Genomic DNA, 20,737 nt, shown 5'->3' with positions numbered 1-20,737 from the left:
ACACACACACATAGACACACACACACACACACACACACACACACACACACATAGACACACACACACATACACACACACACACATACACACACACACACACACACACACACACACACACACACACACACGCAGAGACAAACACTTTGTGTGTGTGCTCCTTCCCAGTAGATTGCCTTCTAGAACAGCAAGGACTTCATCTTGCCTAATTACCTTGCCACCACCTTGAGCTACAATGGTGCCCCGGTCCTTTGGATTGTCACAGAGTGCCAGGAACACCCTGCAGAGCCAATGACAAAGGAGAATGAACATTCACTGTTCCTGTACAGCATTCCTAGGAATCACACACACAGCCAGTCAGAGCCAGGAACCCCCAACAAGGTAGACCGTGTGCCCTTTTAAAGACACCTTTAAAGACACTGTCATGCACATAAGTGGTGGGGGAGGAAATGAGACCAAGCAAGGCTTCAAAGAGCCACCCCATTCCTGTTTCTGGAGACAGTCAACAGCTCCCTGCTACCCCAGTCCAGAAACTCTCCCTGTCTATCCCCATCATCTGGCCCTGATCCCATGTAATACCACCACCACCACCGGTAACACCCAGACATACCACAGCAGAAACCAAACTCGACTCTTTTGGGGGAGGGAGGAGCATGGAAGGGAGAGGGGGTAAGAGGAGGTGGGAAGAGAACATGAGGGAACAGGATAGTCAAGTTGGGGGAGGGACAGAGAGGGAGAGCAAGGAAAGAGATATCTTGATAGAGGGAGTCATTATGGGGTTAGGGAGAAATCTGGTGCTAGGGAAACCCCCAGGAATCCACAAGGACAAACCCAGCTAAGACTCCAAGCCATAGTGGAGAGGGAGCCAGAACTGGCCTTCTCCTGTAATCAGATTGATGACTACCCTAATTGTCATCAGAGAGCTTCATCCAGGGACTAATGAAGCAGATGCAGAGATCCCCAACTAAGCACTAGCTTGCGGAGTCCAGTCAAAGAGACGGAGGAGGGATTGTATGAGCAAAGGGGAGAAGATCATGATGGGGAAACCCACAGAGACAGCTGACCTGAGCTAGTGGGAGCTCACAGACTCTGGACTGACAGGTAGGGAACCTGCATGGGACTGAACTAGGCCCTCTGAATGTGGGTGACAGTTATATGGCTTGGGCAGTTTGTGGTGCCACTGGCAGTGGGACCAGAATTTATTCCTAGTCCATCAACTGGTTTTTGGAGCCCATTCCCTGTGGAGGGACACACCTTGTCAGCCTAGATACAAGGGGGAGGGGCTTGATCCTGCCTCAACTTGATATGCCAGACTTTGTTGACTCCCATGAGAGGCCTTGCCCTCTGAGGAGTAGATGGGGGGGCAGTAGGAGGGGAGGGAGGGGGAACTGTGGTTGGTGTGTAAAATAAAAAAATAAAAAAATCAACCAGGCAGTGGTAGCATACACCTTTAATCCCATTATCCGAGAGGCAGAGGCAGGCAAAGGGAACACTACTTCACTGTTGGTGGGAGTGCAGACTTGTAAAACCACTGTGGAAATCAGTATGGGGGTTTCTCAGAAAATTGGGAATCTGATCTACCTCAAGACCCAGCCACACCACTCTTGGGCATATACCCAAGGAATGTTCAATCATACCACAAAGATACAAGCTCAACTATGTTCATAGCAGCACTATTTGTAATAGCCAGAACCTGGAAACAACCTAGATGCCCGTCAACTGAAGAATGGATTAAGAAAATGTGGTACATATACACAATGGAGTACTACTCAGCAGAGAAAAACAATGACAGCATGAAATTTGCAGGCAGATGGATGGAACTAGAAAATATCCTGAGTGAGGTAACCCAAACCCAGAAGGACAAACATGGTATGTACTCACTCATGAGTGGATTCTAGATATAAAGCAAAGAACAATCAAACTACATCCCACAGAACCAGGGAGGCTACATAGCAGGAGGGACCCTAGGATGACTGTGGCTTATAATAAGTTTTGGTTTTACTCAATCATTGGACAAGCTTCAATGAAACATTTCACTATAAAGATAAGAATTTGTGCTGTATCAAGCTGACAATAGAAATAAAATAAAATAATAATGAAAAAAATAAAAAAATAAAATGTTTCTCTACCATTAAAAAAAATCAGCCAGGCAGTGGTAGCACACACATTTAATCCGATTACTTGGGAGGCAGAGGCAGGCGGATCTCTGTGAGTTCAAAGCCAACCTGGTCTACACAGTGAGTTCCAGGACAGCTAAGGCTGCTACACAAAAACATCCTGTCTCAAAAACAGAAAGAAAAAAAAAAAATCCCTCCTCCCTCTTCTTTGACTGGATTCCGGGAGCTCTGCCCAGTGCTTAGCTGCGGATCTCTGTATCTGCTTCCATCAGTTACTGGATGAAGGTTCTATGATGATAATTAGGGTAGTCATCAATCTGATTACAGGGGAAGGCCACTTCAGGCATGGATGCTGCTAGGAAGGGGAGAAAGATAAGAGCTCCAAACTCTACTCTTTATCCCTCCATTCTGGATGCCTTTGCACATGCTGTTCCCTCTTTCCTGGAGCCCTTCCCTTCCCTGCAGTTGGCTGGCTCCCTTTCTTCCATCAGGACTCTGTTGAATTATCACCTCTACCAGGAGGAGGCCTTCCTGGAGGTCCACCCACTTACCTTCTAGCTGGGTGCCTGGGACCTCTTGCCTGGACTCCAGTCAGTCCTCTGTGCTTCCCTGTCATGGCATGTACCACTGTGCTGTGACTGAGACCTGCCTGCCTCCTCTCTAGGCTACCCTTCATCTCCGAGGAAAAGGTAACTAAAAAGGACAGTGGTCACCTCCTTAATACAAATTTTCAACCTCGGTGGCCCACCTGATCATGTCTCTTCCCCATGCTCTCCAAGCCCTCGCTTCGTCTCCACCATTCTAATCCCTCCATCCAGCCCCCCGCCTCCCAGTCTCCACAGCCCGCCCTGTTTGCACCTGGCCAGCAGCTCCTTGGTCTGGTCTGTGAGGATCGCACTGTCCGCCTTCACCATGCAGGCCAGGGCAGAGATGACACCCGCCTTCAGGAGCCGTTTCACCCGCATGTCTACGAAGTCCTTCTTGTCCTGGAGGGGACAAAAGGGTGGACGTGCGGAAGGGACCAGTGATCAGGCAGCCCCAGGTTGAGTCATTATGACAGATCATCATCAGAGTGGGGAGTAGACCGGAGCGGGGCATGGTGCATGATCTATGGAAATGTGCTTAGAGCTCACACACAGCCGTGGGGCATGTGTGTGTGTGCCACACCCCCGTCTGGAGGAAACACAACCCTGTGGTAAGAGCGGTGGAGGGCTGGGGATGCAGCTCAGTGGTAGAGCACCCGCCTAGCAGGCAGGAGGCACTGAATCCAAAGCCTTGCATCACAAAGACATGAGACAGTTGAGAGAGTAAGATGGCGACATGAATATGCTCCCAATGTCTGGCACAAAGCAACACTCGCATTCTGATTGTAACTACAGAGGAGAGGAGAGAGAAAGAAAAACTTCCTGTGGGTAACACAAGAAACTGCCTGCAGCGGTCCTGTGGAAATGGTGTCTCCTTGTAGCTAAGCTCTCCTCTTTACTGTGCACCATTCCATTTTGTAACACGGGTATGACTTTTATCATTTTCTAAAATCCAAATGCTCCTCTCACTAGCTGGTAGCGTTTTTTTCCATAGTCATCCCTATACAAATGACATACAAGCATATCCTTGTGTAGAAGTAATCACCACACATACCCTTGTGTTAGGGGCTTTGACATTTGCGCTCTTAGAAACCTGTGTTCCTCCTCTGTTCCTACTCAGCACTCATATCCCTAAGTCCAGATATCCCAGAAAATCACATTTTTATGATTTGGAAGCATGAAATGAAACACAAGTATCCATGAAATCAGCAATAAATGTTGCAAAATGTTCATCTGGCTCTGTTTAATCAGATTACAAAATTGCCACCCACCCATCCCCATCTCCCCCCCCCCCCCCGCAGAAAATTAAAAGACAGGAATCATGAGCGCCACCTAGTGGGAAAATCTACTATTGTCATTGTCAAACCACACAACACATCCCACACCACATTTCTGGGGGTCTGACCACACAGCTCCTCCCCTGAGCTGCCCTGTACCCACCTTGGGGTGCTCCTCTGGTACGTGTTGCTTGGAGAATTTGGCCAGCTGCACCAGCTCAGGGACGACCTCCTTGACATCATAGCTGTTGGTGCAGTTTACCAGGGTGTTGGCCACTGAGTACAGGATGGTCTTGTCACTAGTCTGGAGGCCCCCAGGTTAGGAAAAAACAGAAAACAGTCACTTTAGTATATATGAGTGGAAGCCTCTGGGCTGATCCCAGCGGATCCCCTCCCACACTTCCAGAAGAGCCCGGGCACCGTCTGGGCTCCCTCGGGATCTCACTGCCAAAGGGTCACAGGCAGACATGTCCTGGCATCTGGACAGGACAGAGTCATGAGTCCACCTTCAATCAGGCAGATGAGGGCCATGCAATGAAAGAGCCAATCCAGCTTCACCAGGGAGGCTGGAGCCAGGGTGAGCCCACAGCCAGCTGAGCCCCGAGGGCCAGGGCCAGGCGCCCGTTCCTGAGATTGGAGATCGGGACCACGCTTGCCTTGGCCAGCTCGAACATGGCCTGCAGAGCAGGGATGTCCTGGACAAAGTCGTCCTTCACATCAGCATCCAGCGTGAGGTAGGCCAGGCCCTCCACCGCCCAGCGCCGCGTCCGGGTGTCGATGGCCGCGTTGCACAGCCACCTAGAGGGGGAGAGGTGGGGAAAACGCTGGAGGAGCCGGGGCTCTGGCCAAGAGTGGCTCAGGCTCGGGATAGCAGGTGGCCAGTGAAGGGGTCTTTCTTCACCTGACGTCACTGAAGCCCACCCCAGAACCCCCCCACACACACAGAGGCCATGAGGAAGCAGCGGGTCCAGCCTCTTACTTTCGACACTGCTTGGCCAGCTTCTCCGTTGACCCTTCAGCAAACTGCCTGAGGCCGTAGTCTGAGCCCCCAGCTGAGCCAAGTTTACAGAGGCCCTGTGGAGACCGGATACAGAAGGATCAGCAACACTGAGGCCTGAGTCGGGTCCTGTAGCCCCGTGGTCAACACCGTCCCCTTTTCTCTACCCGGATACACCTCTGTGCCTTTCCATCTCTTCTGAGATGCCCCACCCAATGCCCCATGTTAGGGAGGATGCTCGCTATTTTGATCTCAGAGATGTTTTGTAAAAATCTGCACACATACTAAATATCTGCAGCCGCTGTGAGAAACCTCAATGTGGCATGAGATGACAAAGAAGTTACATCACATGGACAACAAATTCACACATACAAAATCTAGCCCGGGTTGGAAAAAACTGACCTTTGTCAGGGAAAAAAAAACAATGTCTTCCGGAACAGAAAAGCCATCATGCCCATGGCAAAAAAGTTTCTAAAAAATTGACATGAGAGCCAGGCATAGCAACATACACCTTTAATCCCAGCAGAGGAGTCAGAAGCAAGTGAATCTCTGTGAGTTAGGGGCCAGCCTGGTCTACATATTGAGTTCCAGGCCAGTCAAGGCTACACAGGGAGACCTTGTCCCAAAAACTAACAAACGAAATTGACTGACAATGAGGGGCTAGGGAGATGTCCCATTGAGTGAAGAACTTCCTCTGCAAGCATGAGGACCCGAGTTCAGATCCCCAGAACACATGTGAAGCTGGACATAGCACAGGCCTATATGCTAAGTGCTCCTTCAGTGAGGTGGGAAGCAGGAACGGGAGAAGTGTATGGGCCAGTCACCCTGGTTATGCAATGGCAAGCAATTGCAGACCCTGTCTTAAACAAGGTAAAAAAAAAAAAAAAAAAAAAAAAAAAAAGCAAGGATCAATACCCAGGGTGTCCATTAATGTCCACACGTGTGCCATGGCATGTATACACACCCACACACACACACACAGAGACAGAGACAGAGAGACAGAGAGATATTTTTAAAAAATTATATGAGCCAGGCATAGTAGTAGTACAGACCTATAATCCTAGCCCATAGGGAGCAGGAGAATCATGAGTTGAAGGCCAGGCTGGTGTACATAGTATCTTTGAGACCAGCCTGCGATCCATAGCAAGACTAAATTTAAAAAAATAAATAAGACTAAAAAGTCTGGAGCTATATCCTGTAACTCCAGCACTCGAGAGGGTTAGGCAGGAGAACTGCAAGTTCAAGGTTGGCTTGGGGCACATTACCACAAAAAACTAGAATCTATCTTAAAGGGGGGAAAAAAAAAAGAACAACAACAAAAAATCAATGTGAATTAAGATCCAGGTGAATGAATCAAATCTTTTCCGTAATTTTTTATGAGGCAAAGAAAGGAGAATGAAAATAATTCAGTAAGGTGAAAATAGTAGAAATTAAAAACCTAATTCTGGGGGCTGGAGAGATGGCTCAGAGGTTAAGAGCACTGGCTGCTCTTCCAAAGGTCCTGAGTTCAATTCCCAGCAACCACACACATGGTGGCTCACAATCATCTGTAATGAGATCTGGTACCCTCTTCTGGCCTGCAGGGATACATGCAGGAGAAACGCTATATACATAATAAATAAATAAATCTTAAAAAATAAAAAAAAGAGTAAACTATCTTTTAAAAAAAAAAAACTAATTCTGCTGCATGCCGCTGCATAAGGAAATGATTTTGTTGGTGTCTGCTCTGAAAAAGTACTTCCTGGAGGGTATCTGTGCTTGGCTCTTCACAGTAAGGAGGGTAATTTCCTAGTGCTAAATGCAGGGCCATCCTCCTGACTCTCTCTTCTCACAACCCTGCCTTTCACTCTGTCTGCGGAGGCGCATAGATGGGCCTGCCTGAGGGGTTCCTAGAACGTAAGCCCTTGTCTTGGCTGGCTTTATATCAACTTCACATAAGCTAGAGTCATCAAAGAGGAAGGAACCTCAATTGAGAAAATTCCTTCACAAAATCCAGTTGTAAGGTATTTTCTTAATCAGTGATCAATGGGAGTGGGCCCAGCCCATTGTGGGTGGTGCCATCCCTGGGCTGATGGTCCTGGGTTCTATAAGAAAGCAAGCTGAGCAAGCCATGAGGATCAAGCCAGTAAGCAGCACCCCTCCATGGCCTCTGCATCAGCTCCTGCCTCCAGGTTCCTGCCCTGTTTGAATTCCTGTCCGGACTTCCTTCAATGATGAACAGTGACCTGGAAGTGTAAGCTGAATAAACCCTTTCCTCCCCAACTTGCTTTTCAGTCATGGTGTTTCACCACAGCAACAGTCACCCTAACTAAGACACCCTCCCCCCACCTCAAGGATGAGGGCCATGTCTCATTCATCCTGGTGACCCTGACACTCCACACCCAGGCCGCTCACCACCAGCGTGCGGATCTTGATCTTCTCGTTCTTCGTGGTCTTGTAGATCTGCTTGAGAAGCGACACGCCATTGGTGATGATGAAGGTGGCCCGGCTGAGCTTAGTGGAGGCATGGATGAGAGCCTCCACGGCCACCAACTGGTCTGCCTCGCGCTCCGAGCCACACAGCGCCACCATCATCTCCATCACACCCTTCATGCCCAGCAGCTGATTGCCCAGGTCAAAGGGCCCCTGCAAGATCCCTGACACTGTCTGGATGGCATTCACATTCTTGTCCATGTCCTGGGGATCAAACTTGCTCCTGAAACAGAGGACAAAGGTGGTCAAGAGAATCAGCCCAAAGGGGTGCAAAGAGTAGGACATCCAGGGTGGGGGGATTTGAATTTGCCTCCACCCCTGAGCTGTGCAATTCACTGGGCAATTGGGCAATTCACTGAACCTTTCTGAGTCTCAGCCTTTTGGTCTATAAATAGAGAGTGTAGCACTGTTATTTCTTAAGGACAGATGGCATCACAGCTGGTCACAGGGTATGTCCCCCTGGCAGCACACTCTGACCTTGGAGATTGACCTGCAAGAAGTTGAATTATTGGGCAGAGAAGGAAGCAGCATTGAGGGAGGCACTGGCCTGCAATGCAGTCACCCCCAAGTTTCTCCCTTGAAGAGTTTTGAGCTGGAGCACCCGAAAAACAGTCATTTCAAATTGAGGTGAATGACAAGTCATTAGTTGCTGGGAAAAATGAGATAGCCCCGCCGCTGAGGCAAGGACCAATGAGAAAGCACAGCTCATTGCTATCAGCCAACAGCTCCAGCCTTCTCAACCTAGAAGGACAGAACACAGCCGCAGCCACAGACCGGCCCAGTGTAGTGCCTGACAAGCCGCCCCTGTCAAGTGAGGGTGCAGAATGCAATTTGGGATCGCATGAGATTGAAACAGTGTGGGGAGCACCCAAAAGCAGGAGTGGAATCACCAGATACTGGGAAGGAGTCTGGCAAAGAGCAGACTCATTTTGTGTTTTCACAGCAAAGGCAAACAAGGACATAAATGGGGGCCAGGATGCACACAGAGCCCCAGAATTAAAAACGCAGCATCAGCCAATGCGTCCTACAGACACAGGTGTGAGCAGAGTGGCCTCCTGACACCGGCCTTACGCCAGTAGTCCCAGCTGATCAACAAGCTACCTTCCACTGAGCTCAGGGATATGGACCAATCAGGACCGAACACTCTACCAGCATGAATTCCTCATGTACAGGGGGGATCTACATGGGAACTTTGGAGCACGATTTGTTCTGTATCTGCCAGCCCTTTTCTTTGTTTAGGGAGCCACCTCCTGACCAAGGCTCGGTCAGAGCTTCATCTCCCATTTAGCTGGACCTTGCATCACAATAAAAAAAGTTTTGCCTGTAGCCCTCTAAATCCAAATTTCTTTCTTTCTTTTTTTTTCTTTTTTTTTTTTTTAAGAGGGGGGTATTGAAACAGGGTTTCTTTGTGTAGCTTTGGAGACTATCCTGGACCTTGTTCTGTAGACCAGGCTGGCCTCGAACTCACAGAGATCTGCCTACCTCTGCCTCCCAAGTGCTGGGATTAAGGGCGTGCACCACCACCACTCAGCTCCAGATTTCTTTCTAGGGATTATGGAACCAAGACTCAAGCTCCAAGGATAGGGGGACTCTCGGGGTGAGCAGGACCGGCTGAAGCTCAGGCAGATAAGCAAGAACCACAAGAGCTTTAAGAGCCAGGGTCAGGGTTAGTAGGAACACAGGACTGAGAGGAAGCTGGCATGCCTAAGAGTTCAGGATAGCTCTTCATTTGGCAGTTGAAAAAATAAATACACAGGTAAGAGCAATGTATGAATTTGCCAGGGATAGCGGCTCACACCTTTCATCCCAACACTCAGGAGACAGAGACACTTGAGCTCTGTGAGTTATAAGAGGCCAGTCTGATCTACATAGAGAGTTCTAGGCCAGCAGGAGCTACATAGTAAGACCTTTTCTGAAAAAAACAAAAAAAACAAAAACAAAAAACAAAAAACAGATGTATGAGTTTGTCCTACAAAATCTGAACTATCTCTTCCCTGGCCCCTTACAAAAATAGTACGCCATCCTAGAAAGAGAGAAAGAACACAGAATAAAGGTGTTGTCTTTGCCCACCTAGGACCCATCCAGGGTGAACCTTCCTAAGCCACACCCCAGGCTTTGAAGCCTGGGTAGTGTCCCAGAAATCTGGACCATGTACAGATTGGAGAATCCTTGGAATTAATTGTCAAACAGCTGCATCAAAGCAGTAGGGGAGAGGGTTGGGGGGGGACAGACATGTAAGGAGAGAGACTCTTCAGCAGACGATGGGGCGGTCCACATGGGGGCAACTGCAGTTCTCCACCAGCAGCCAGGACCGGTGCACTGCCATGTTAGTGCAGCCTCCCAGAGATATCTCCTAACCCCAGTCAAGCCATCGGATGGCTGCGGCCCAAGCCAACATGACTGTGACTTGATAGGAGACTCCAAGCTAGCTGCACAGGTCCCCAGTACCCATCCTACTGAGGGGTAATAGAGTACTATTATTTCTGTAAGTTACTGAAGGTTGGGGTGGCGACACAGCCATAGATGGCTAACGCCTTCGGGGAACTCACGTGATGTACTCCTCGCAGATCTTGCGGAAGTGGTCGCGCTCTGGGTCACAGCGCAGGTCATCGTAGAGCTTGTTGATGAGGATGGAGGCCAGCATGCGGGTGTTGTCAGTCAGAGGCAGGCAGGAGGGCAGATCTGGAACCTGCCCCACCACCTTCAGGATCTTCCTCAAGCCTAAGGGGTGGTCGCAACAAGAGTAAGATTCCTGGGGGTCTCTGTCCCCCTCAAAAATGTCTCTGCTGGCTCCCGGCCAGCTATGGCTTCAGACACAGTACATGGCCTCTCCAGAGTTCAGGAGGACACTGGAGAGGGACAAGAAGTCATAGCCTTTCATCTGACTCTTCACCTGTGGGACAATCCACCTGCTGCATGGCCATTATTTCCACCATACTTAAATTCAACACTAGTTCATCTCAGAGGTCTAGCCCAGAGCTGCCGTTTCTGGATTGTGTATGAACTTCCTTATATATGACTTCATATCATATTATCTTTTCCTTGGACCCCAGTTTCTTCATTTTATAAAGGTGAAAAAGCAGAACCTATTTTACAGACTTGAGGACTCTGTCAGCTAATGTACAGAAATGGCCCACCACCTATCCAGAGGCGGGATCACTCCACAAATGTCTATCATCTCTTTGTTAGTTATTATCATTATCTCTTCCCACTTTCTTATTGAAGAACCTTCAGTGGCTTCCTCCACCAGATTCAAGATCTACACGTTTGTTGAATGAATAGATTAATAACCGAGCCCCCTATCTGTCCTACCTTCATCATAGTGTGGAAAATGAGTGTGTAAACCTGGCAGGAAAGGTCTACCAGTACTGAATGCTAATGATACAAATGAGCTAACTGGAGACAAGGACAGAGCTCAGTGACAGAGGGTGCTTCCCTAGCATAGGAAAGGCCCTGATTTGACTCCCATGTCCCCAAAAGATGAGGGGCAGACTGTTCCAAGCATTTCCTTAGTGGCAAGGGGCTTGTGTGTGTTCCCTGAGCTGAGCCTAACAACCACCCTACTTCTTAGCAATCACTTCCATCTTTCAGACTTGGAGAAGCCAAGGATGCCACTCGTGAGCTTGTAGGCAGCCAAGTGACACACAGAGAGGACACCTTCCCATGATGTCTGGTGTCAAGCCCACCGTATTAACTGTCGCGCCATGAAGCCTCTGGGACATCCAATGTCAGAGGTAGCTTGGAGGTGGAGAGCTATATCAGTGACATCAGTCAGAGGAAGGAAGAAGCCTTGAGGCAAATGCAGGAGGTGGGGGGCTCTGGGTGCTGGGACGGAACTGAAAGTGATTGACAGCAATGTTATACTGGGTATACTTGACCACTTTAAGGAAAACCTCCACTTCCTGCTACTCAGCTCTGACACTACCAGGGGTTGGCACAGACCCCTCAGACTGAGTGCTCAGTCCCATGAGGTGGCCTCCACTGCAGGCCCAAGGGCTGGGTCCCAGCCTTCCCTGATCCTCTGCCCAATATGCCTACAAACAGAGGACCTTGGGATCGCCTTGTCAGGTCAATAATGTGTGAGAATGGCCAGTGGAACTCAGGAGAAGAGTTTACCTACTAGGCCATCAGTCTGACCCTTCTCAGTTAGGTAGGGGTAGGTTTGCATTTTGCTTTGCTGAAATGGAGGCCACGTGATGTAGACAGGATTAATCGTCACTGTCTGTTAGCGATTACCTCAGTCTCTGGCTCCCTCCCTTCCCCAGAGGTCACAGCTGGGGGTGGAAGATGCAGATGGGCAGAGTAGAAAGTCTCCAGTCTCTAACCACATGGCTTGCTTCCCTAAAACCCTTTGCTCCTTCCAGACTCCCCACAGGCACCCCAGCCGCTAGTCTCATCAGCGTCTAAAAGATGCTCAGTGAAAATCATGATGGTTTTATGAATTACATGCCAGGAGGGTGCAGAGACCAGACACGTATACATCACAAACTCATACACACACACACACACACACACACACACACACACACACACACACACACACACACACACACGGTTCGCAAAGGTAGGACCTGGTGAGCCAACCCAGACACTGCAGCCTGGCTCGCAAAGACCTCCCCACAATGCACCTGCTCCACCCCCCACCCCACCCCCCTCCCTAAATTCTCCTCTTACCTTTCCCTTCCATCCTGCCTATGGGCCCCTGTTGCTTCTCTTTTGTTAGATGTTGGATGACTCAGGGCCTCCCCATGGTCAGTCTTTGCCTCTTCCCTAAGCCAGGAGCTTCCTTCAGGTTTGATCCCTTCACAGCACCCTCCTTGCCCTGTCTCAGGCTCCAGCTCAGCACTGGCCTATCAGGGTTTCTAAATCCACTTGGTCTCCTCTGAGTGCTAGTCAGTTCAGTGCCTTCCAACCATGAAAGAGAATAAAAAAAATGTTTTTCCCCTGCCTACTCCATCCCATAAACCACGTACTTGATCCTAGTGCAGAGAAGGGATCACTGTTGCTGCTCAGCTTTCAGAATATATGCAGAGACCAGCGGGGGTAGGGGAGCATGACAACTGCCCTTAGACACTAGGGTCTAGTGTTAAAATCGAAGTAGTTGCATGTGCACTGTGTTGGGTGGGTACCTGGAGAGCACAATATCTAATGGAAGCTGACTTGAGCCTTTTAGAACAAGTTGCAGGCTATCTGTCATAAAAAAAAAAACCTGTGGGAGAATTAATCACAGCAGATTCTAAAGCCATGGGTGTCTTTCCTGAACAGACAGAGTTGATTCAGGATCCAATTCACGCTTGCACTTAGTGACTATCTGCTAGAGCATTTCCACTTTGCTTGCTATAAAATACATGTGACATCATCTTCTCCCCTTTGGAAGGCCTGTTAAGGATTTTACTAATCATGAGACTTCAGGCATGTTACCTCATGGTTGGTAGAGTCCTGTTTGTTACAAGCACTTGTCTTTTAGGTGGCTCTACCCAATGTTTTGGGGTGTTAACTCTTGCCCTTAATTCAGAGCCTTAACCACTTGAACAGCCCCTGGGGGATCCTAATACACCCATGCCTGCCGCCTCCCTTAGTTGGGACTGAATAAACTCTCCAGACAACAACCTCCCTCTTCTTCTCTCTACACAGAGACAAGTGTCCTGAGCCTACCCTAATGGTGTGACTGAACCTCAAGTCCCTCTATCCCCCACCTCACCGTTATCTACGACATAGATGGTGCGTGAGTTGTCATGAATGGACAGGTCCTTCCTGGGGACGTTCTTATTGAGCAGATTCAGTGCCTGGTCTCTGCCTTGCCCGGATACCTTCTTACTGACCAGCATGTCCAGCAGGTGGCTGGTGATCTGCTTCAGGTCCTTCTTGGTGTCTGAAGAACAAAGGAAAAGAGCAAGTAGAGACAATAGAAAATTTCACATAGAGAGGATCAAGAATGGCAGAAACTTCTAGAAGGATTCTGGAAGGGCTGAATCCACTGTTTTCCAAGTGTTACAGTTTGACTATGAAACATCCTCCTGACAGGCTCCTATATGGAATGCCTGTCAGTTGATAGTGCTGTTTGGAGGGGTTCTGGAAACCAGAGGAGGTGGGGTCCGATTGAAGGAAGGCAGTCACTTGGGGCAGATCCTTGAGAGCTGTTTCTTGACCCAGGTGGTGCCTCCTGTCTCTCTCCTTCCTTCTCTTCTTCCTCCTCCTCCTCTTCTTCTTCTTCCCTCACTCCCCCTCTCCCTGTCCTCTCCCTTCCTCTTCCTGTAAACCATGAGGAGGCCTCCTCCTATGCCTATTCCCACAGCATGATGCCTGGTGCTCTTCCAAGTGCATGGCGCCAAGCAACCATGCCATAAATCTTCTGAGCATGTGAGCAAAATAGATCCTTCTTTAAGCCATTGTCTGATGTTAGGGTCTTGGTCATGCAAAAGTAACTGGTACACTGAGCAGGGGAATTTCCCAAGACAGTGCTGCTCATCGCACACTCCTCCGCACAAAAGCAAAGAAATCCCTAAGTAACATCCTCAAGGGGCACTCGGGCCATGGAATATTGTCTCCTCCAACATCCCCTTTGTCTTCAAACAGTTCCTACTCTTGGAAAGCCCCTTACTGCCTAGCAATGACTGGCAGGGATCCAGGAACAGTTTGTATGGTTTTAATTAACATTTTTTTCTTTTTTCATTTTTCTTTCTTTCTTTTTTTTTCTTTCTTTCTTTCTTTCTCTCTTTCTTTTTTTTTTTTTTTTTTTTTTTGTTGTTGTTGTTGTTGTTTTCAAGACAGAGTTTCTCTGAGTAGCCCTGGCTGTTCTGGAACTTTCTCTGTAGATCAGTCTGGCCTGGAACTCAGAGATTCACCTGCCTCTACCTCCTGAGTGCTAGGATTAAAGGTGTGCACCACCACCCTGCTAATAAACTTTTTTTTTTTAAAGATATCTTCCAGGGGGCTGGCATTAAGAGAACTGGATGCTCTTAAAGAGGAACCTGGAGTTCAATTCCCAGTAATCACATAATGGCTCACAACCATCTGTAACTCTAGTTCCAGGGGATCCAATGCCCTCTTCTGATTTCCACAGGCATCAGGCACACACATGGCACATATACATACATGTAGTCAAAGCATCCATACACATAAAACAAAACAAATAAGTCTAAAAAATGTTTTCCAGGAAGAACATGTATACTTCGTTCAGATGATTCACTTCATGCAGATTCAGACATGCTGGGAGACTGGGTCCCAGCCTCTGTCTATGATGCCAGGACTCCCCTGCCCAGGGGTAGATAATTGTTAAAGAGCAATGCCTCTTCCTGACTCTGCTCTGACCGACTTCCTGAAACTTAGAGAGATGTTAGCGGTTCCAGAACGGAGTACAAAGACAGACAAGAAGTGAAGGTCTCTACACTGTGTCAGATCAATGGCCGAGGAAGGGACCGTGCCACATGGGGAAGGAGAGGCCAAGTTGACGTTGTAGTTTGTCTGCAGACAGATGGGTCCTGAAATAGCATGCTCATTCTTGTCTTAAGTGGTCCTTCTCCCACACTAGCTCTGGGTTGGTCATGTGACTTGGTACAACCAGAGATTTGCAAAGCACTTACTCCCTGAGGTGACCCATTTATAATCCAGCTATCCTATCATACAGAAATCCAAGATAGCCACGAGAGATGCCATGGGGGAAAATATCAAGGCTTCTGAGCAACCTCTCCAGCTAACCAGCAACTATCCAAGTGAAGCCATTTTGGACCTTCTAAAAAAGTCTGGCCCAGGTTGGGGATTTAGCTCAGTGGTAGAGTGCTTGTCTAGCAAGCACAAGGCCCTGGGTTCAGTCCTCAGCTTCGGGGGGGGGGGGGGGGGGGAAATCTGGCCCAAAAAAGACAAGCAACTCTTTTGCCTTTAATCCCAGCACTTGGGAGGCAGTGGCAGATGGATCTCTGTGAATTCGAGGCCAGCCTGGTGTATAGAGTGAGTACCAGGACAGGCTCCAAAGCTACACAGAGAAATCCTGTCTTGAAAAACCTAAATAAATAAATATATATTTATATATATAAATAAATATATTTCATATATATACATATACATATACATACATATATACATATATATGAAATACACCAGGGACTCTCAGCAAGGGCAAGGTACATGGTTCAGTAAGAGAGTTCCTGCTTAGTATACATGAGACCCTAGGTTCAATTCCCAGCACAAGAGAAGCAATAATGTCCCAACAGGAACGATAGCCCCAACTTCCTGGACTTTGCGTAGACTTCCCTGGTCAAAGCTAAGGACACCTCCCGGCTGCTGTGATGGGAAACACCAGACCATGAAAGAGTGAAGAGTCCACGCCACCTATTCTCAGGGGCATGAATATCACTTCTCTCCATTGCTCTCTCTCTCTCCCTCACTGTTTTCACCTCATACCTGGCCACCCTCAGCACCCTCGGCATGAAAAAGCAAATTTCTACTTTTTGGCCCCTGAAGAAAGCCTTCCTTTCTCCTCAGCACTGCAAGGAATGGAGCTTCAAGTTTCCAGACCTGAGTCTCATAACAAGAGCACGAACTACTGTTCCTCTCAGAAAGGAATCAGAAAGGTGTTGTGGCTCACACTTTTAATCCCAGCACTCAGGAGGCAGAGGCAGGTGAATCTCTGAGTTCAAGGTCAGCCCGGTCTACATAGTGAGTTCTGGAACACCCAGGGCCATACAGAGAAACCTTGTTTAAAAAAAATATTGAAATAAATTTTAAGAACATTAAATGGGGGTGGGGCTGGAGAGATGGCTCAGAGGTTAAGAACACTGGCTGTTCTTCGGAGCTCCTGAGTTCAATTCCCAGCTACCACACAGTGGCTCACAACCATCTATAATGAGATCTGGTGCCCTCTTCTGGCATGCAGGCAGAACACTATATACATAATAAATAAATAAAAATCTTTCTTAAAAAAATTAAATGGGCTGGGCTTGGTGGTGCACACCTGCGATGCCAGTACTTGAGAGGCTGAGGATGGAGGATGGGGAGTTCAGGACCCTATCTAAAAAGAAAGAAAGAATAATATTAAACTATTTTTAAGCCAATCACTTTTCTCATAACTGGGTCAGAACACCTGGCAAAGGAAGTTGGGGAAGAAAAGTTGTATTTTGGCTCATGGTGGGAGGAGCATTGTAAAAGTAGCCCACAGCCGCGGCAGAGGAAGCAGGGGGTCCCACTGAGTGGATTGGAACACATAGACAAGAAAGACAGAGAAACAGCTAGACAACCTCAAGACCCACCCTCCATGTCCCACTTCCTTCATCGAGGTCCCCTCTCCTAAAAGTTCCGTAACTTCCCAAAACAGCTCCACCGACCAGACAGCAAATATGTAAACACACGAACCTGTGGGGAACATTTCACATCCCAACCACAATGCACGTAACGTTGATCTTGCTCAGGAAGACAATTTAAAAAGATCTATAGCAGACTTCCAATGTTTAATTGATATTCATGTAAATATATTGACATGGTTAAGAAAGACAGGAGGGATCTCGTGGATTATCTGAATGAGTCAGGGTTTTGTGTGGGAGAATGTTTTTCCTTCTTATAGATTTCTGTATCTTTCCAAGTCTCCCCATGAGCTTCCATTACCCTATAATGAAGTGTGCATAGCATAAAATTTACCATTTTAACTCTTTTTAAGTGTAAAATTGAGTGGCATTGAAAAGGGTCACACTGACATGAACCATTGCCACCACCCACCACAGCACCCTCCAGACTGATAAACCAACAACTCCATACTCAGTAACTTATACCACTTTTACCCTTATGACCCAGAGACACATACTAAAATCAAACCAGGCCACCTCTGCACACAGGAGATGCCAACTCGAGGTGCCGACTGGCTCTGTCTTGGAGTCCACATGAACCAGAACAGAAGAATATCTCCTACCTAGAACCAAGGCCTCCTCTTTCCCTCGGTGTTCTCGCTTGTCCTCCCCAGACAGGGAGTCAATGATGGCCTGGAGCAGGTTGCAGACAGCCAGGGACATCTCTTCATTCTCCGTGGCCATGAGGCCGCAGATTCTGTCTATGCGGACTGTGTGCAGGATCGCTGTAGCCTGGACCGAGCAGGAACAGAGTCAGCAGCAGCCCTGCTCCTCCCTCCTGCATGACACCCAGGTTAGGAGGTGGGTGGTGACTGTCCTATCCACTTCATGCTTTACGGAAGCGGGGCTCACAGGCTGGGAAACCTTTTTCAGGGGACTCTGAGCTATGTCACCCCATCCTGGAGTCCTGGGAGCATTGAGTCTGTGTGCATGGTAAGACTTCACCAAGATATAAGTGTAGAAGACACACTGAACTCAGCGGCTGAGTGTGAAGAAACATGCGTGACAATGTTTTTTGAATTCAGCTCTTCCTGTAATCCACTTTCAACAACACCTTTGCTTAGTCAAGCCCACTTCCAAGCTCGCAGGGAAAGGGCCTGGAGCAATCTTGTTCCATGATTCACATGACCCAGGCTGGAAGGCAGGGGACCCTTTAGGCTCCATCTCAAGTTCTATTCATGCCAGCCACAGCCCGGCCTGTGTGCCCCACCCCTCTGCCTCCTTGGACCCGTGGCCATCCTCACCATCTGTCCCAATCCCCAGGCCCTCACCCTAGCTCGGTGCCCACTGCACATGCCAGATAAGGTCCGCACTGCAGCTAGCACCAGCTCAGCCTTCTTCGTGTCCATCAGCTGCAGCAGCAGGCCCACCCCATTGCTCTGGAAGATCCTCTCGGCCCCTGCTTCTTCACGGCCCAGGACAATGAGGTTGTTGGCAGCCTGAGGGAGAAGCAAGGAAAGGTGTCAGGAAGCTGGATAGAGAGGCCTTGACCATGAACCTAGGGCAGGGGTCAGAACACCAACCGCATCTTCAGAACATTGGTATATTCTGTCCCCTTACAGCCCTACTCCTGGAGACAGCCTAAGAACATCATCATCATCATCACCATCATCATCATCATCAAAGCAACCTGCCTAAGGACCAACTTGATAAAATATGCCACAGCCAGCGAGGGAGGTCACAGATACATCAAAGCCACCTGAAACAATGCTGACAGGTGGAATTGGGGTCATAGATTCACTTAGTGTGTGGTGGTGTTAAAATAAAACTGTGTGCTGGGCGGTGGTGGCGCACGCCTTTAATCCCAGCACTCGGGAGGCAGAGGCAGGCGGATCTCTGTGAGTTCGAGGCCAGCCTGGACTACCAAGTGAGTCCCAGGAAAGGCGCAAAGCTACACAGAGAAACCCTGTCTCGAAAAACCCAAATAAATAAATAAATAAATGAAACTGTGTGCTTGTTATGGATGGAGAAGGACTAGAAAAAGATGGAAATGTGAACGTTTTTTGCACGTTGAAATCATTTTCTTTTAACACAGCTGTCACAGGTTTTGTTTTCCTGTTATCTGTTCCGGGGAATCTGAAGCTGGGGGGTTCTGGGAAGGTGGAAGATGGTGTGAACAGAGTACACTGAACAGGACTCAAAAGCCCGTGGCTGTGAGTTCAGGTTCTGCTACTAACCGGCTCCAGTCAGAACACCTCTCTGAGCCCCCAGGTACCTCATCTGAAAAATGAAGCGGTTGAGCTAAAGGACTAGGAGGCCACCAAGTCTCTTCTCCCTCCGCTATCTATCCACTTGAGATACATGAACCTTCAAAGGCCCCCCAGAATGCAAGGGAGGAGGACAGCCAGAGAATTCACAGCTGAGAAAGAAGCAGGAGAGGTAGGCGGCCCAAATGTCAGGTAAGCGTGATCTGAACACTGCTATCAGCCTAGGGCTTTGGCTTCTCCAGACAGAGCTGCTTTACCCATGACGACTCATTAGGTCCTCAGAGAAGTTGTAAAGTACATTTTTTGTATCATGTGAATTCACTGACCACAGAACTAATACACCACCCTTCCTCACAGGTGTCACCAGCCAAGTTCTTATAGAAATACGGGCAAAACATTCAAATGTTCACTCAAGGACCAGAAAGGAACATGAGAAAGAACAAAAGATTTGGTTAAGATGACTGTTACCAGTGGAGCGTGATGGCACATGCCTTTAATCCCAGCACTCTGGACAAAGAGGCACTGAGGCAGAGGCAGGAGGATCTCTGTGAGTTCAAGGCCAGCCTGGTCTACAAAGTGAGTTCCAGGACAGCCAGAGATGCTACACAGAGAGACAGAGTTTCTCTCTGTAGTTTTGGTGTCTGTCCTGGATCTTGCTCTGTAGACCAGGCTGGCCTTGAACTCACATAGATCTGCCTGGCTTGACCTCCCGAGTGCTGGGATTAAAGGCATGAGCCACCACCGCCCGGCTGTCTTAAAATAATTAATTAATTAATTAATTAAAAAGAAATGACTGTTACTAGTAACTACTTTAATATTTTCTTAATATGTCATCATGATCTCTTTGCAATGTTTCTAAATGAGACAAGGCATTATTTGAATGTGTCGGTGTCTCTTGGGACCAAAATTATAGTGAGGCAAGTTAGATATTTCCTGTAGGTGCAAAATTTTAGGAGGCAACAAAAAGCCCCATATCCAGATAAGTAATGTTTAATGAAATACTTTTTAATCAAAATCAAAGGCCAAAAATTCCACATTGAACAAAATACCTGATAAACAAAGATGTCATCCAATCCTGCAGTTCCACTCGCCTCAGTGACTTCACCCCAACCTTGGCCCTTCTTACGGTTAGTGCTGTTTTCTAATGGGATTAACTCGGAGCCAATTTTTCTCCATAGGCCCAGGAAGCGCTTGTTGGGAGCCACGGGTCGAGATCGCCCTCTGCTGACAAGAATGGGGCATCACTCACCTTCTCCCGCTTATCAGCCTCGCTGTTTTCGTTCAGGAGGATTTCAAACATGGTCTGCACCCTGGAGTCTGTGGAAAACTGAACACGGAGCTGAGGAGAAAGGAAGGAGCCCTGAGAGAGGCAGGCAGCTGGTCCACATCATTTCTGTCTACTCTTCACATATGCAACTCAGAAAATATTAGATCTACTCTGGACCCCAGCCCATCCATTCATTTATTCACTGAACGAATGGTAACCAGGACCAGTGAAACGTCTCAGCTGGGAAAGGTGTTTGCAGAGCAAGCTGGGAGACCTGAGGCAATCTGCAAAACCCTCATAAAGGTCGGGGGAGAGAGCCAACCTCTACCTCCTCTAACCTCCACACCCCCCTCGTAACAATAGCAATTAATAATAATGAAGATGCTAATAATAATTTTAATGTTAACTGAATAACCACTTTCTGCCAGGCACTGTTCTAGATGTCAGGGATAGAAAGGTGAACAAGGGGCTGGGATGGTGGCAC

The 20,737-nt window shown here is 48.3% G+C and overlaps 1 protein-coding gene across 1 annotated transcript in view; it reads right to left on the bottom strand.

Annotated features, from left to right (window-relative positions):
- The window catches only part of Unc45b (unc-45 myosin chaperone B), a 33,467-nt gene that overhangs the window by 9,551 nt on the left and 3,179 nt on the right, over positions 1-20,737 (bottom strand). Inside the window, exons 5-15 of the mRNA XM_006990082.3 lie at positions 20,236-20,325; positions 18,051-18,218; positions 17,343-17,511; positions 13,146-13,316; positions 9,994-10,165; positions 7,367-7,667; positions 4,955-5,049; positions 4,632-4,773; positions 4,139-4,279; positions 2,973-3,100; positions 211-277 (exon numbers count right to left, since the gene is read on the bottom strand). Coding sequence (XP_006990144.2) covers positions 211-277; positions 2,973-3,100; positions 4,139-4,279; positions 4,632-4,773; positions 4,955-5,049; positions 7,367-7,667; positions 9,994-10,165; positions 13,146-13,316; positions 17,343-17,511; positions 18,051-18,218; positions 20,236-20,325 — 1,644 coding nt within the window. The remainder of the gene's footprint in view (positions 1-210; positions 278-2,972; positions 3,101-4,138; positions 4,280-4,631; positions 4,774-4,954; positions 5,050-7,366; positions 7,668-9,993; positions 10,166-13,145; positions 13,317-17,342; positions 17,512-18,050; positions 18,219-20,235; positions 20,326-20,737) is intronic.

Source organism: Peromyscus maniculatus, chromosome 8 (genome assembly GCF_049852395.1).
Source record: "Peromyscus maniculatus bairdii isolate BWxNUB_F1_BW_parent chromosome 8, HU_Pman_BW_mat_3.1, whole genome shotgun sequence".
Classification (NCBI taxonomy): domain Eukaryota; kingdom Metazoa; phylum Chordata; class Mammalia; order Rodentia; family Cricetidae; genus Peromyscus; species Peromyscus maniculatus.
The sequence above is the reverse complement of the archived record's forward strand: the minus strand, read 5'-3'. Positions and strand labels throughout refer to the sequence as shown.